Source organism: Phodopus roborovskii, unplaced genomic scaffold (genome assembly GCF_943737965.1).
Source record: "Phodopus roborovskii unplaced genomic scaffold, PHOROB, whole genome shotgun sequence".
Classification (NCBI taxonomy): Eukaryota; Metazoa; Chordata; class Mammalia; order Rodentia; family Cricetidae; genus Phodopus; species Phodopus roborovskii.
In genome coordinates this window covers 20300040-20317471 of record NW_026126410.1, presented here as the reverse complement: position 1 = coordinate 20317471, position 17432 = coordinate 20300040, and the positions used below count along the sequence as shown (strand labels likewise).

The following is a 17432-nucleotide window of genomic DNA, read 5'->3' as shown; positions in this document are numbered from 1 at the left end:
TGTATTATTTTTTCTGCTACTGTTTTATCATAGAAACATGCTGTCAAATAGATAGACTTGAGTGGTTATTGATCTGTCACTAAAACTGGAGTGACTATAGCTGGTTGGTGATGCCACAGGTCTTTAATCCCAACACCTAGAAGGCAGAGGTAAGTGGATCTCTGTGACTGCAAGGCCAGCCTGGTCTATAAGGTGAATTCCAGGATATCCAGGACTACATAGAGAAACCCTGTCTTAAAAAACCAGAACAAACAAACAAAACCAAAAGCCCTGGAGTGCCTAGAGCCTCTGGTTAGCTCATAGCAAGACACTCACAGTGGTGTTTGTTCTGCTCCTAGGGAAGAAAGCCCGCACATTTGACTTGGAGGCCATGTTTGAGCAAACTCGAAGGACAGCTGTTGAAAGAAGCCGGAAAACACTAGGTAAGAAACAACAGATACTTTCCCCTTCTATTGTCTTAAATGTTATATAAACATGCAATTATGTTGACAGTAACAAGACAAAAACAAAAACAAAGCAAACAAAAAAGCTAAAAAAAAAAAAAAAATCTCCAAAAAACTTGTTTTTATTTACAGGCACCCATCTTTAATCAGAATTGTTAAGTGATTGTAATTTTTGGTTCCTTTTGAAGCAGAATTTATTTTTTCTCTGTTTCAAACATGACAAAACTTAAATTTTGCTGGGTGGTGGTATGCATGCCTGTAATATCAGCACTTGGGAGACAGAGATAAGTGGATCTCTGTGAGTTTGAGGCCAGCCTGGTCTGTAGAGTGAGTTCCAGGATAGCCAGGGTTGTCTTGAAAAACAAAAAACAACAACAAAAACTATCAAAAACTTTTATTTTGCTTGAATAAAGAAGGTTACACATGTAAATGTGTGTTCTATGGGAGCTGGAGAGATGAATCAGTGTTTAAGAGCACTGGCTGCTCTTCCACAGGATCCGGGTTCCATTCCCAGCACCCACATGGCTGCTGTGACTCCAGTCCCAGGGGATCTGATACTCTCTTAAGGTCTCTGTAGGTAGTAGGCACATGTGATTCACAGACACAGATGCTGGCTAAAAATCCATGCATATAAGTTTTAAACATCAACACACTGTGTTTTATGACTAAACAAGGATTCACTATTATTATAGGAAGCAGAATAGCGGTTTCTTTATTATCTCTCCTCCTGCCTCTGTCTGACTTTCATTTCATTTTTTCTTTCCTGCTTACAGCGGAACCAGTATTTGGAAGGCTGGCCAGAGTGGCTGTCACCATTGCTTGTTGACCCAGACAGTATAGAACATTGTGACATACATTGAATGTGGCTGCTGCTGGTGACTCCCTGCTTTAATGAGCTATAGGAGATACTTACTGAAGCTTTATTTCCAGCCTGGCTTGATAGCAGATGGCTGGCATTTCTAGGGACCACCTCAGGGTCTTCAGAGGACATTGGTGCTGTGCTTTCTTTGGATCTAACTTAGATCTCTCTTACACTAGAAGAAGGCCTGGAGTCTGGGAACATCTGGGAACACCTGGATTTAAATCAGTGCTATGATAGTACTAGTCGTGTTAATTTGTTTCATCTTGTTTGTTTCTTGTTTTTGTTTGTAGTTTTGAGACAGGGTCACACTTTATAATCCTGGATGACTTGAACTCCCTGTGTAGGCCAAGCTGGCCTTGACTTCTGCCAGTGTATCTACCTCAAGCTCCAGAATGCTGGGATTATAGGAATGAGCCACCAGCATCTTGATCATAAAAATTCAATTTTAACGACAGGAGATATGGGGATCTTACTGTGTTACCCTGGGCAGGCTTCAACTCATGGGCCAAGTTATTCTTCATTCTCAGCCTCCTGAGTAACAGATGCTACAGGAGTGTACCACTGTGCTCAGTAGTTGGTTTTGGTTTTAAAATGATGAACTATGGGGCTGGAAAGTGACTCCGTCCATGATTAAGAGCACTAGCTGTTCTTCCAAGGCACCTGAGTGGAATTCCCAGTACCTACTTGATGGCTCACAACTCTGAACTCTGGTCCCTGAGATATATCGCCCTCTTCTGGCATCCGTGGAGACTGCATATATATGGTACCTAGACATCTTTGCAAGCAAAATATTCATACATATAAAAATAATAAAATGCTCAAAAATTAAAATGGTGAATTATTTAGCAATAACATTTAATATTTGGTTGGTAAGCTTGAAACTAACATCTTTGGAAGTAAGCCTTTTATGTGTGATGAAAAGGCAACTATGTACATACATAGTGTTTTGAGACAGGCTCTCCCAATTTAGTCTTAACTGTTTGGAGCTCATCATGCCTGACCTCAAATTTATAGAGATTCTCTGTCTTTGTTTACTGAATGCTGGGGTGAAAGGCATGTGCCACCATGATACTTTTTTTTTTTAAGACAAGTTCTTATTATGTAATCTGAAACTTGGTATGTAGGCTAGGTTAGACTGGATTCTAACTCACAGAGATCCACCTGCTTCTACCTCCCAAGTGGTGGAATTAAAGGCATATCACACCATGTCTGGCTGCTACTATTACTACTACTACCTCTTTTTTTTGGCTTAAAAAAAAAAACTCATTATGAGAAATTTCAAAACCACAAGTATTACTATTCATATGAATTACTATAATCATTCATGGCTAGTTTTCCTTTCTTTCTCTCTTTTCTTTCTTTCTTTTCTTTTCTTTTTTTTTTTTTTTTAATGAGGCAGGGTTTCTTTGTGTAGCTTTGGAGCCTGCTCTGGAACTTGATCTCTAAACCAGGCTATCCTTGAACTCACAGAGACCCACCTGCTTGTCTCCTGAATGCTGGGATTAAAGACATGAGCCACTACTGACCAGCTGGGTAGTGTTATTTCTATTTGATTTTCCCTTCTAAATATTTTGAACTAAATCTTGGCAATGTTGTATTATCAATAAATATCCTAGTATGCATCTTACCCCTCTTCCCTTGCCTGCGGCCCACTCTCCTTGGAGTTGATTGAATCCTATTCCTAGCATATGGTTAGGCAAGTGCTTCACCAGTGAAGTACATCCTTGTTCATGTTTTTTGTGTCAGTCTTAAGTTTGAACCATTGAACTCTCAACTGTCTTTCTTTAGTCTCTCAAATATGGAATCATGGGTATGTACCACCATGTCTAACAGTATATTTGCATCTATCTACCTGTAAAGCTAGACATGGCAGCATGCATCTCTAATCCCATTCCTCTTACAGCGAGTTGACATGGAGACAGGAGAATCCTTGTAGCTCATGGGACATCTAGTCTGTGGCAAAAGAAAAGTACTTTACTTGACAATAAGGTAGAGGGCAAGGATTGACACCTGAAGTTGATCTCCAGTTGGAAAAGAGGTAGAAAAACAACTCAGTATCTTCTAAAAGGATGAACTAAACTGTTTTCCCTACTTAATACTTGCAAAACCAAGAAGTGTGAGAGATTCTCATTGTAAAGCAAACAGGTGATCTGTTGGCTCAACTGAGTAGCCAGTAATTTAGTTCAGTTTTGATGTTATCTACCTAGAAAAGCCATGGAATTTCTTCCATTTTGGATGCTAATCATTGATCTACAATGTGACCTTGTATTTCATTCCCCTGGGAAACAATTATGCTGACTGGTTTCTAAGAGTCCAGGGTAGTGGTTCCCAGCCTTCTTAACATTGCAGCTCCTTAATACAGTTCCTCATGGTGTGGTGACTCCCAACCATACAGTTATTATATTACTACCTCATAAGTGTCTTGGCTACTGTTGTGAATTATAATGTGAACATTTGCTATGCAGGATATGTATCTTCTATGCGATAGGTTGAGAACCCCTATCTAGAGGCTTCAGATGAACAGCCACATGAAGTGATTCGGTGGGCTAGGTGGATGCAGGAGGGTGGGACTCCCATGCTTTCCTGTTTAACCCTCCCACATATTCATCAGGTCTAGGTATACCAGATGTAGTACTTTCCAGAAGCTTGTAGAGGGTGAATCCCTGTCTGATGCACTTTTTGCTGCAGTAGTGAGGTTGCTAGGGATGGACCCTCCCTAGCTTCAGTAATGTAAATGTTGGTGTGGCCAAAGGGGTCCTAGTAAATAATACAAGGCAATTCCTATCACCCAGCAAATCTTAATGGTTTTAGGAGCGTTAGGACAAAATATATTTTACACTGTACTCCAGTACATCTGAAAAGGTCAGTTTTAATGATGAGATCAAAATAAAACAAAAACCCATGCTGTCTGGGTGTATTTGGAAATACTTCAGACACAAAGATTTTAGTTAGTGTCTGTACTATCAGTTAGAGGAATCTTGTGTTTAAGTATTTTATACAAAATGCTTTGGACATTGGTTTTATTTAAATTTGTTATATAGTTCCTGGCAATGTAGGTTCTTAGTACACACTTGAGAAGATTAAATTGAATTAAAAACTAAAATAGTAATGTCTATCCATCTGTCCGTCTGTCTGTCCATCCACCCACCCACCTATTTATTTTCATGTAGCCCAGGCTGGTCTGGAAACTATATATATATATATATATATATATATATATATATATATATATATATAGCCTTGACCCTGATATATATATATATATATATATATATATATATATATATATCAGAGTTATATCAGTAATGCCTGGTTTTGTGTGGTGCTGGGTGGAACCTAAGGTTTTGTGAGAGCTTCATCTATGTCACCAGCCCAAATACTGCTTAATAGTCAATCCTTCTTATTTGGAGATGGTTTTAAATGGCCCAACCTGTTAGAGCTTGGCATTTCAAGTTGGAGAACCTAAGTTTAAAAAGCAGCTCCACATTCCACTTGAAAACTGGATAGGATTTCAAATTTTTGACCCTGTTAGGTGGTTATGATATCCTCAGCAAGTACCTTGTAAAGGACTGTTTATGTATCCTATTTAGTTTATGTAAGTTTTTTTTTTTTCTCCTAAAGCATGTATCACACTCTTAAGTTTTGAGGAATTATAAGGTTTGAATATTAAGAAATAGTTTGTGGGCTGGTCAGTGGTGGCACATGTCTCAGTCCCAGCATTCGGGAGGCAGAGGCAGGTGGTCTACAAAGCAAGTTCCAGGACAGTCTTCAAAGCTACAGAGAAACTGTATCTTGAAAAACAAAAACAAAAAGTTTGTGGATAAATTCAATATGTGGAACTTTCTTGGCCTAGTACTACATTCTTGGTTTGACTTTGGCTGTGGCTTCTACTGATCTGAACATGTGAATCTTTATTGAACAGTTTGTTGAAAAAGTAAACCAGGGTTCTCCTTAGCTTTACTATTATGTTTGGGATATTTATGTATATACGGATACAGTCACATTCAGTGGGATGTTATTCATTGTTAGAGTTGTAAGAGATTATTTTTGTGTTTTTCCAACCTTGGCTATTAAATTATATTCAGATTATAAAATTAAAGCTGATATGCAAGTTTACTGACTTTAAAAAAATTATTTGTGTGTGTGTGTGTTTGTGGGTGGGTGGAGGGGGTTCAGGATGATTTGCAGGAGCTGTTTCTCTCATCTTGTAGGACATGAGGGTTGAGCTTGGGTCAATAATAGTCTTGGTGCTTTTATAAATGGTTAACTTGCTGGTCCTAACTCTTCCATAAAAATGGACAAATTATAAAATGCATCCTGATTCTTATGGTTGATACTGAAGTCTTTCCTTTGTTACTAAAATCATAATTGAGGCAATAAGTCAAGCTTGATATGTGGCTGAGGATGGCCTCGAACTCCTGATGTTTCTGCCTTCACTTCCAGTATCCTGTGATTACAGATGTGTGTTGCTATTGAATATGATTTCAATGGGTGTTTAAAGTCTGAAAAGAGAAAATGCTGAAGGAAAATTGAGAAACTAAGATTTTTAAAAATCTCATTTTTTCCCCCTCTAGTTATCTTCCATTAACCTAGATTATGTCTTACCTTTTCCTGGAATCCTGTGTTCTATTAATACTTTAGAAAATATCTTAGGTTTAAATATTTCCTTTTTTTTTTTTTTTTTTTTTTTTTTTTGATGGGTGGTGGTGGCACATGCTTTTAATACCAGCACTCGGGAGGCAGAGGCAGCCAGATCTCTGTGAGTTTGTGGCCAGCTTGGTCTACAGCTACAGAGCAAGTTCCAGGACAGACTCCAAAGCAATGCAGAGAAACCCTGTCTTGAAAAACCAAAAAAAAAAAAATACAACAACAACAAAGATCTGTTTTGAGGCTAAACCTCTTTATTTTTGTCTGCTTTCATAGTTAGGGTGTCCAGCTTGATCCGTAGTAGCTATATTGTTAATATTTAATGTGATTAATATAGTTTAAATGCCAACATCTGATTTTTTTCTTAGTATTTTGTTCTTAACTATATTAAAGTTAAGTGTGACTCTTCAGGACATGGTAGGCTAGGGAGTTGGTACAAACAAATAAGTGAAACATTTTCACATTTGATTCCTATGGGTAAATCACATTAGAAAATATTCAGATTCATAATTTTAGTAGTTTTGTTGTCTTGGCTTTTGTTTTTATTTTGAGACATGGTCTCTAGCTGAGGCTCACCTGGAACACAAAATTCTTATCAATCCTTCCACCTCTAGCTGAGCACTGAGATAACAAAGGAGCCACAGTGCCGATTCACCTTTGTATTTACCTTTTTCCTTTCTACAGTGGTAACCGAGTGGTTGACTGAAGTTTTTAGGTGCCAAATTTCATTCATTTGACTCTGTCATTTAGATTAGTACAGATTGGCCATGAATAGTTAATTTGGCTGTCCATTTAAAGTTGCATAAAATATGCTGTGCTTTTACAGAAATGGTTATCCAAAATTGATATCAAGACCCTTGGAAGAAAAAAATGGGTGAGGAGTAGGCTTGCTTTTGTAAGGGCAAGGCATATTTAGAGTTTTCACTGTACTTGTTTCTGTATTGGGTAGAAATGCCAGGGCATCTACAGTCTGTGGAATTCTGTTTAGCTTTGGTTTCTCATCAGCCCATAATGAAAACACTAATTTTCTTCTTCTTTTTTTAACTCTATAGTTTCTTTCTTGAACTGGCTTTTTTTTTTTTTTTTTTTTTTTTTTTTTTGTTTTCTTTTGATCTAATGAAACAGTAGATTAGCACAAAACATCCCTCAATTGAAATGTTGAAGTTTTGGTACTAAAAACAAAAGTTTAACTCTTCTTCTTTGTTTGTTTCTGGAAGTGGGACCTCACTAGATAATATTGTCTGGCTTGGAACTCACTTTGTAGATGAGTCCGGGCTTGGACTCATAGAGATCCTGTCTCCTGAGAATTGGGACTAAAGGCATGGACCACCATGCCTGGCAAAAGTTGACAGAAAAAAAAAAAAAAAAAAAAAAAAAAGAATGAGACAAGTAGTTTGGAATACTTATTACTGTTAAGAACTTCTGGTAGTGGGTAAGTCTGCTGTACAAGCAGGTGGTGAAGGTTATAGTTGATAAGCTTTGGAAGAGAAGCACGTTCACTATTATACAAGGTAGGGGATGCTTGTTAACCTTACAGCTCCTACAAGTAAGTCTGATCACATCAAGGAAAGGTCCAGTTGTGGGCCCGGACCTCATTTTATTGCTAAGAAACTAATGTTTCCATTCAGTGGGCAAGTTAGTTTATGCCTTGGGGGTTTTGGCTGGAAAGTAGGAGAATAATTCATTCACTTCAGAGGTTGTTACAAAGATGAATTTGTAGGGAAGTTTTAAAAGCACCTTGCACTTGGTAGGCTCCATCTATGTGGTGACTTTTATTTGTGCTAAGGTAAGGCTGATGGCAACATGCTTTTGGTTCCTCGAAGAGACATCATAGAAGACCCAATTAAGAAAGAGTCATGTAAGAAAAATTTAGTATCTCTTAGGGCAAGAATTCTAGCATGTGGACTTTGTCTTCTATGTCTTGGCATGAGGTCTGTGAAGTTTTCCTCCCTTTTTCTGCTTTGCCAGCTTGTCCTGAATGAATGTCTTCATGACCCCAAATTGTCAGTTCAAATTGTCAGACATAGATGAGCACATGATAGTCACTGGAGGGGAATTGTTTTGAATACCTGTTTGGGAATAAAAAAATGTATACCTAGTATATGTAATATTGTATAGCAAGTCACTTCCAAAAATGGTCATTGAAAGAACAATACATTTTGACCTGGAATGGATCTGCCTTCCCTAGGCAGGGAGGGGCCCAGCATGACCAGGAGTACGATGTCGCCCTCTACCTGCAGAAAAAGAATAACTTTCTTATTGAGGAATGTTTCCTGCCTTTCCTATGTACTGTCCTGATTAGGGACAGAATGTGCCTTAAAACCTGGAAGAGAATAAGAGTGTAGAGAACAATGTCCCCAATTGTCAGCAGGTGGAAAGTTTGACAAAGAGCATGTGAGGTTAGGAATAAAGCTGCTCTGCTCACTAAACTGACTGCAAGGCTTCTGTTCTTTATGTTGTGTGACCATGCCCAGCATCAGAGTATCAACTCTTGACCAGCATCAGAACATCAAATCTTGGCCACATTGGTTCAGTGAGAGCACAGAAAAACCAGCACTTGCCTTACCTCTTACTGGACGGTTCTTACTTTCTGTGTTTAACATGAGACACTAGTTTCTTTTAAATACTTGCTGGGTATCTCTTTGTTCCTTTCTTCTATGACTCAACAACAGAGACTCCAAAGAATGCTGGGTAGTGGTGGCACATATCTTTAATCCCAGCACTTGGGAGGCAGAGGAAGGCTGATCTCTGTGAGTTTGAGGCCACAGGACAAGCTCCTGTCCAGGACAAGCTCCAAAGCTACAGAGAAACCCTGTCTTGAAAAACAAACAAACAAACAGCAAAACTCCAAAGAATATAATATTCTTCGTCTTCATTTTCTCCTTCTCCTCCTTCTTTTTCTTTTTCTTTTTTTCTCTTCTTTTTTCTTTTTTCTTTTTTTGTTTTGAGGCAGAGTCTCACTTTGTAGCACAGGCTGGCCTTGAGCTCTTGGCAATCCCCCTGCTTCTGTCTCCCAAGCATGGCATGGCAAGCACTTTACTGACTGAGGCATCTTTCTAGCACCTTAGCTATTAAAATGTTCTTTGTTTTTCAAGACAGGATTTCTCTGCAGAGTCCTGGCTATCCTAGAACTCATGCTGTAGTTCAGGCTGGCTTCGAACTCAAGAGATCCTCCTGCCTCTGACTCTCTATTAAAGGTGTGTGCCACCAGCTCTGTTAGAACCTTTAAGACCACGTCTGTCTGTCTGTCTGTCTGTCTGTCTGTCTATCTATCTATCTATCTATCTATGTATCTATCTATCTATCTATCTATCTATTGTGTTTAAAGGGGCAATAGATATAGGCCATTGCACAAAGGTCAGAAGACAACCTGTTGTGTCTTGGGTATTGAACTGAGGTGGTCAGGCTTGGCAACAAGCATCATTACCTGCTGAGCCATCTACCTCCATTTTTAAGTGTATAACTGTAGCCACAGTCCATCTCTGTAATTCTATCCATCCTATAAAACTGAAACTTTATATCATTAAATAATAAGTTCTTCCTTTTCTTCAGCTTCTGGCAACTATGTTTTCTTTTGATTTTTACTATTGTAGGTTATTTTGTACATCACATACCAATACATTGGTGTATTCAGTATTTATCTTTTTTTCTTTTAAAGATTTAGTTATTATGTATACAGTGTTCTGCCTGAATGTAGCTTGCACACCAGAAGAAAGTACCAGATCTCATTACAGATGGTTGTGAGCCACTATGTAGTTGCTGGGAGTTAAACTCAGGACCTCTGGAAGAGCAACCAGTGTTCTTAACCTCTGAGCCATCTCTAGCCCAGTATTTATGCTTTTTTGTGGCTGGTTTATTTCACTTAGAATAAACTCCTTAACATTCATCTGTTGCAGACTACTCTTCCTTTTAAAGGCTGAATTATAATAATCTATCGTATGGGTATATACCACATTTTGCTGACCCATTTGCTCCACCGTTTTAGATTGGAATACTGCTGCTATGATTTTGGGTGAACAACTCTTTCTGAAAAACCCTGTTTTCAAAGCCAAGCAGGATGGCGCATGACTATAATACTAGCACTCAAAAGGCTGAGGTAGGGAGATATGCTGGTAATTGGAGAACAGCCTGGTCTACACAGCATGCTTCAGGCCAACCTGGACTACATAGTCAGATCTTGTCTCAAAAGAACTAAACCAAAAGAAAGAACAAAACACTCTTGGACTCTCAGCTTACAACTAGAAGTAGGATTGCTATGTTACATTGTAACTCTGTTTAACTTTTCTCATGGTGGCTTTGTCATAGGTTATTTAGTTTTTTTTGTGTTACTGATAATGTGGTCACTTTTTTTTAAAATTTTTTTCATTGTTTTTATTAAGTGTGTCTGTATGTGGATATGTTCATGTGAGTGCAGCTCTCATGTAGGCTAGATACTTCAGATCCCCCTCGAGCTGAATTACAGTCATGTGTTGCCTGATGTGACTGCTGGGAACCTGGGTTCTTTGCACGAGGTCTCATTATGGAGCCCTGGCTAGAGTTCCCCTGTACACCAGGATCCCCTGCCTCCTTCTCCCTCACTTTGGGTTAAAGGTACATGCAACCACACCCTCCTTTACTGTTGAGCCATTTCTTCTGCAGGGTCTCATGAAACCCACACTGGTGACCCTGAATTCCTGCCTTCACCTTTCAGGTGTTTCGATTACAGGTGTGTGCCATCACACCTGGTTCATGCTGTGCTGGGGATGGGACCTATGCCTTTGAGCCTGTTGTGTAGGCACTCTGCCAACTGAACTGCTTTCTTAGCACCTCTACTCACATCTTCTTTGGTGACTTAATTTTCAGCCTCACATTGATTGAAAAAAAGTCTAACTGTTGGAAATTATTTCTACTTTTAATCTTTAGAAGCAAGAGAAAAAGAAGAAGAAATGAACAGAGAAAAAGAATTAAGAAAACAAATTGAAGATGTTGAACCAACACCATCAAGCTCAAGTGCAATCAGAGAGCACTCACAGTCATCTTCCAGGTGCCTGAATTTCTTAAAATGCTGCTCTCCTACATTCTCATTTTCTAGATGTCTGTAATCTAATTTAGGCAAAAAGATATTTATCCATCCATCCATCCATCCATCCATCCATCCATCCATCCATCCACCCAATACAATAGATACAATATCTTTGTATCTATTATCTGTACTATTTTGCCACATTAGACAGTTGTGTACTCCTAGACTGAAAGCACTGAGAGTTAGCTTTGGAATCCAGAACTGTAAAAAACAGCAACAATAATCTCTAACTTTATGTCATAAGCAAAAGGAAAAAAATTATACCTTTTTGAAGAGCTATTTGCTATTATTTATAGAGTTTTAGGAGAAAAATGATATAAATATACTTGTTCCATGTGTTTTGTTGGAATAGAAGCCTAGTTATTTGCTAGTTTATTTTTGGCTTATCTTTGTGATTACATTGTAGAATCAAGTATGATTCCAATATACTATACTAAAGATGTTTCAGCATTTTTGATTTGGTGATCATTTCATTTTCTTCATGTTGAGGATGGATTCAGTGTTTTTGAGATGAGACTTCTCTGTGTTTCTAGTTTCCAAAGCAGCCAGGATTGACAGTATGTGCTACTGTGACATACTCAGCACTATTGTTTTTAGCACAGTTTTGGGAAGGATATACTTGAGAACAAATGAGGGCTGTGCATGCTAGGTGAGTGCTCTACTCTCGAACTGTGTCCCCAGCTCTTGGTTTTTGACATAGGGTCTCAGGTTGGCCATCGGCTCAGGCTGGCCAGGAACTTCTGGTCTTTCTGACTCTTCTTCCTGAGGACTGGCGTGTACTGTGATGCCTAGCAATGCACATAGTGCTAAATTGCTACTTAAGCAGTTTGAATTCATTTCTGATCATTCTTTTGTCTGTACTCTTGATTGTTTCATTGAGAAATATACACACATGTACACACACACACACTCACACACTTATTTTTGTTTATTTATTTTTGAGGCACAGACTTGCTCTGTAACCGTCAATGTTCTGGAACTCACAATAGTTCTCTTGCTTTCATCTCTTGAAGTCTTAGGATTGCAGATGTGTACCACCATGCCGAACCATTAATATCTTACATATATTTTTGTTGTTGTTTGAAACAGGGTCTCTCTAGGCAGCTCTGTCTGTCCTGGGACTCACTATGTAGACCAGGCTGGCATTAAAGTCACAGAGATCTGCTTGCTTCTGCCTCCTGAGTGCTGGGCTTAAATGTGTATGTCACCCCATTCAGTTTTTATATCTTTAAATAATATTAGATTATTATTATTATTTTGCCTTTGTAGTATGTTGTGAGTCAGTATTATATACCATGTAAATAGTTTTTCTTTTTTTTAAAAATCAGGAATGTTACTGAAATTTAGTTTTGAAAAAGATAATCTCCTAATACTTCCATATTTATGGCTTTAAAGAAAGGGTATATGGGCCAGGTGTGATGGTGCATACCTTCAATCCAAGAACTTGGGAAGAAGAGATAGGTGGATCTTTGTGAGTTCCAGGACAATTAGGACTGTCGAGTAAGACCATGTCTCAAAAACAAAAACAAAAGTTATGTGAACCTGCCATGATGGCACATGTAATCGTAGCTTGTATGAAGTGAAGGCGGGAAGATTAGGAATTCAAGGGCTGTATGAGATATTTCTCAATCAAAAAGCCCAAAGTGAAATAACAAGGAGAAGGAGGAGGAGAAGAAGCAGCAGCATTTTATTTATTTATTTATCTTATTTTACATATTGATCCCAGTTCCCTCTCCATTCCCCCCTCTCACCCTCTTATGCCCCCCCCCCACCCTCCTACTCCATTTCCTCCCCCCAAACTCCACATGTAGGGTGATGCCTTCCTGGAGGAGTCATCTAAATCTGTCAAGTCATTTGGAGTAGGGACTAGGCCCTCCCTCCTGCCTCTAGGCTAAGGGAGTATCCCTCCATGGGGAATGTGCTCTCAAAGTACTTTTGTGCACCAGGGATACATCCTGGTTCCATAGTCAGAGGTCCCTTAGACTGCCCAGGCCTTCTAGCTGAGACCCATATTCAGGGGGTCTGAGTCAGTCCAATGCTGGATTCTCAGCTATCAGTCTGGGGGTCCATTAGCTCCTCCTTGTTCAGGTCAGCTGTCTTTGTGGGTTTCTGTAGCCTGGTCTTGTCCTCCCTCTCACAGCAGTAGCATTTTATGAATATAAGTTGTCACTCAAAAATCATTGACAGGAAAGACAGATAGATATCAGTGAGCCAATGGACTGTCACTTGAGTTAGGAAAGAAATTTCATGTACTTACTATCTAATTTGTAAGGTAGAAGCTGTTTGGTCATTTTTCTTTCCTTTTAAGAGATTCATAGTAAAAGTGAATTTTGCTTATGAATTTTCCTCCTAAATTACAATTGGATAGTAGACATCATTTAATGTTCAGTTACAAATGTCTTATAAACAAGTCTGGTGGGAAAACAGGACAGGGGACTGGACTCTTGGCTGTCTTCCTACTCAGTATTGACTGGTTTTCAGTCTCCACTTCCTGTTTTGGCACCACACTGAACCAAGGGATACTTTAAACATGGAATGTATTTTACTTTCTGTCAGAGACATTTTTCAACATAATTTCAAGGACTTTGTTTTTCAGAATACTGAAAATATGTTAAATTTAAAAAAAAATTGGCTTGGGAATATTAGAAGTAAAAGCCAGAAATGGAATTAGGAGCTAACATATTCCATCCAGATTTTATGGGCATATTAGGCTTAGATAATGAACCATGAAATTAACATGGATCAGCTCAGTTCCCAGTTTAATGCTCACTTTTGAACTAGTTAACACAGTTAACTTAGCATAGCTGCTAAGGATCAACATTTTAGTTTAGTGTTCTCAATGCCCAGATGATTTTGCATTAAAAAGTCTGTGACTTCTCATATAGCTGGAAAATTGGATTTTAGGACAGTGTGCATAACTGAATATAAATTTATTCAGCTGTTATTTATTATTTATTGAACATTCACTGTGGTAAACACTCTTAGGCAGTGGGTTATAGCAGTTAGCAAGTCAGCTCTGTTCTCACTATGTTGATATTGGAGCAGGAGCATTAAGAAGTATATAACAGTTGTGAACAATCAAATACAATAATTGAGCATTATGTAATGAAGTTGAACAAAATAAAGAAGTTAGTTTAATGGTGACTGGTAGAAAGGTGTGCCCTGAAGCCTCTGAGGGGGTAACAAATCATGGAACAAACCACCACAAGAGTGTTTCAACAGAGCAAAGACCCTCATGGTGAGCTTGTCTTACCCTGTCCAGTTAGAAACAAGGCTTCGGGTGCTGTCATGCATATTAGGTCTTTTTTTTTTTTTTTTTTTTTTTTTTTTTTTTTTTGAGTTGCTAGCTCTTTATGTAAGGTTGATACATGTGTTAGACTGTATTCCCTACAGTGTTAAACCTAGATGGAAACAAAAGTTCCATTTTTCCTCTTAGTAGTTCTCAAGGGCTTCTGCATATCAAGCACCATTGAGTTGCCAAATGAAGAACAATGGGCAAGATGGAAATATCTGCTTTCATGGAACTTCCTAGAGGGAGAAGTCAGTGCTAATTTATCATATGAGATATTGGAAAGATTTACATAATTTGGGTTGCTCAGCTCTTTGGGGGTGAAATAGAAGTATATTGGATGGTTTGTGTGAGAGTCAAAAAAGAAAAAAAAAAAGGGGGTGGGAATAAGGCTCAGAGCAAGACATTTTTAGACCTAAGAAGGCTGTATTTGGTGCTTTAACAATGTGTAACTCTCTGATTATCATTGGAAAATATTTTGTGTTTTAGAATTTGTGCCCCAAAGTTCTAGAATAATGCTAATTTCCTCATGTGGGTGGCTTCATTTGCTCCTTTGATGACAGCGATTGCATTGAGTGCAGTTAACAGAGGCACTGGTGAACTCCTGTTTCTTTATGGGTAATAATGACTTCATGAAGCTCTAAGGGATAGTGCTTGAGTAAGATAACTAGATTTTGTTTGCTTTTTAAATACAGAGTATTACTCTGAAACCCTGGCTGGCCTGGAACTCTCCGTGTAGACTAGGCTGGCCTTAAACATCAGAGATCTATCTTTGCTTTTTGAGTGCTGGGATTAAAGGTGGAGATAAAGTAATATTTGAATACTTTATTCAATTAATGCTTGGGCCACAAATGTGAAAGTACTTGAAAACCTTATCTATTATAAGGAGAGGTAGGATTTCCTGAGAACTTAGTGCTGTCTCCAGACATACCCTGGAGAGGCAAAGGGTCTGTAGCAGAAGCAAAGAGTATCTGTTTCTGTGTTTTCAGGGACACAAGCAGCAGTGACAGTGAAGACAGTTCTGATTCATCAGATGATGAGTTAATTGGCCCTCCTTTACCCCCTAAAACGGTAGGAGAACCAGTTAACACCGTGGATGAAGACATCCTTGGCCCTTTGCCTGCACCTCTCGGTGAAGAAGGAGATGAAGATGATGATGATGACCTGGAGGATGAAGGAGAAGATGAAGTAAGTATTCAGAGGTTATGTAAGAACTCAGAGGAGTTCCATCTGTAAAGTAATACAGAGAAGAGTTTCCTGCTGAATTGCCAATCATGAGTGGAATAGCCACCACATAGGGATTATGAAAATCAGACTTGGACAAGGAGTCTGGCTTAGCTGGTAAAGGTGCCTGCCTCTAGGCTGGGGTCCTGCCTCCATCCCCAGGATCACGGGTGGAAAGGACAGAACTGACTTTGAAAGTTGCCCTCTGACCTCTACATGCATACCAATAAATGGATGTAATTAAGTAGTTTTTAAAAGCAGATTTATCTTTAGTTAGTTTTAAATTTATTTAATTTTATAGTGATAGGCATTGAACCCAGGGTCTTTTTTGTGTGCTAAGCAAGCCTTCTAACCACTGAGCTAGGTCCCCATCCCGTAGTTGATTTTATTACTGGTGCCAAGTTCTCTCCTAAAAATACATCATCTTCTTACCAGTGTCATTTATAGCATAATTCTCCTTATACATTATTTAGGAGAATTTAGTGATTCCAATAAAAGGCACAAAGGAAGAAATGTAGATTTTGGTAAATAGATATTACAGGATAAGATAGTGAATTACAGAAGTGAGAAATATTTTGTGATTCTATTCTGTTACTGTTATTGGTAGTATGTCTAAAGTATAATCATACTGAAAGGCTAAAAGTACAGAATATAGCAGAAACATACTAAGCAAGTTAGATGATTAATGTCAGAAATGTGCCATCAAATAAAAATAATTAGTCATTATAATTAGTGGTAAGAGTGACATCACTTAATGGTAAAAGAAACACTTTGCTCTTCCAGAAAAATTGTCCGTCCCTAATGCTTTGTGCTTGTGAGGTGTTTCCATTTGTGTCAAGTAAACCCTGACAGAAGTACAAGGGGAAATTCAGATAGTGTTAGGACATTAGTATAAAGTATAGGTGTCAATAATACAAGTGAACAGACTTGATCTGTTGAACATATGTACTACCCCATCTATCATTTTTTTAAGCACATACTGGCAGTCAAAACCCACAGCAAATATCTAAGCCATAAAGTGCTATATAAACACAAACTTCTGTGGAACCAAGATGATGAGATGCTAAGTTATGGAGTACTGTGTTTTGTAGCCAGATGATGGTGGCACACACCTTTAATCCCAGTACTCGGGAGGCAGAGGCAGTCAGATCTCTGTGAGTTCAAGACCAGCTTGGTTCACAAGAGCAAGTTCCAGGACAGCCTCCAAAGCCACAGAGAACCCCTGTCTCCAAAAACAAACAAACAAACAAACAAAAAAGAGTGGGTTTTGTAATGGATTAAATGTTTGTATTTGGTCAGAATTCTTATGCTGAAGCCCCAACTTCAGTGGTTATATTTGGAAGTGAGGTTTTTGAGGGAGTAATTCAGGTTAAAATGAATCAAAAGAGCCCACAGAAAATAATGTTCTCTGGAGAGACATCAAAGTTGGGTGAGACGGTTCAGGTCTGTAATCTCAGTCCTCAAGAAATTGAGGCAGGAGAATCACAAATTCAGGGCCATCCTGGGTTTCATAGTAAGACCCTGACAATACAATAAGAGAACAAAAGAACATGAGACACTAGATAATGTGTGCTTACCTTTCTTTACCTTCCTCCCAAGACCAGAAAGAATAGCTATTTGAGGATGTAGCAGGTCAACTAGAAGCCAGATTTGCTATTCCCCTGATTATAGCCTTCCAACACCAGAATTATGAGAATACATTCTGTTGTTCCTGTTTCCCAATCTGGTATTTTATTATGACTGACTGACTTGACTATTAGGAGTCTGCAAAGCTGAGGAGAAAAAAGGATAGCATAGACACACATATGCTATAGCATGCAAGCACATATATGGTGGTGAAATGTCATGTGATCACCACATAGGGCTATGTTTTTATGTGAGTGGAAGATGAAGCTGATTAGAAAA

General features: G+C 38.6%; 1 protein-coding gene across 2 annotated transcripts in view; it reads left to right on the top strand.

Annotated features, from left to right (window-relative positions):
* Wdr70 (WD repeat domain 70) overlaps positions 1 to 17432 on the top strand; it is a 211064-nt gene that overhangs the window by 2898 nt on the left and 190734 nt on the right. Inside the window, exons 3-5 of one of the 2 annotated variants that reach the window (XM_051182513.1) lie at positions 339 to 422; positions 10855 to 10975; positions 15293 to 15491. In XM_051182513.1, coding sequence (XP_051038470.1) covers positions 339 to 422; positions 10855 to 10975; positions 15293 to 15491 — 404 coding nt within the window. Of the gene's footprint in view, positions 1 to 338; positions 423 to 10854; positions 10976 to 15292; positions 15492 to 17432 lie in introns of those variants that run through there. The other variant, XM_051182514.1, reaches the window with a different exon arrangement.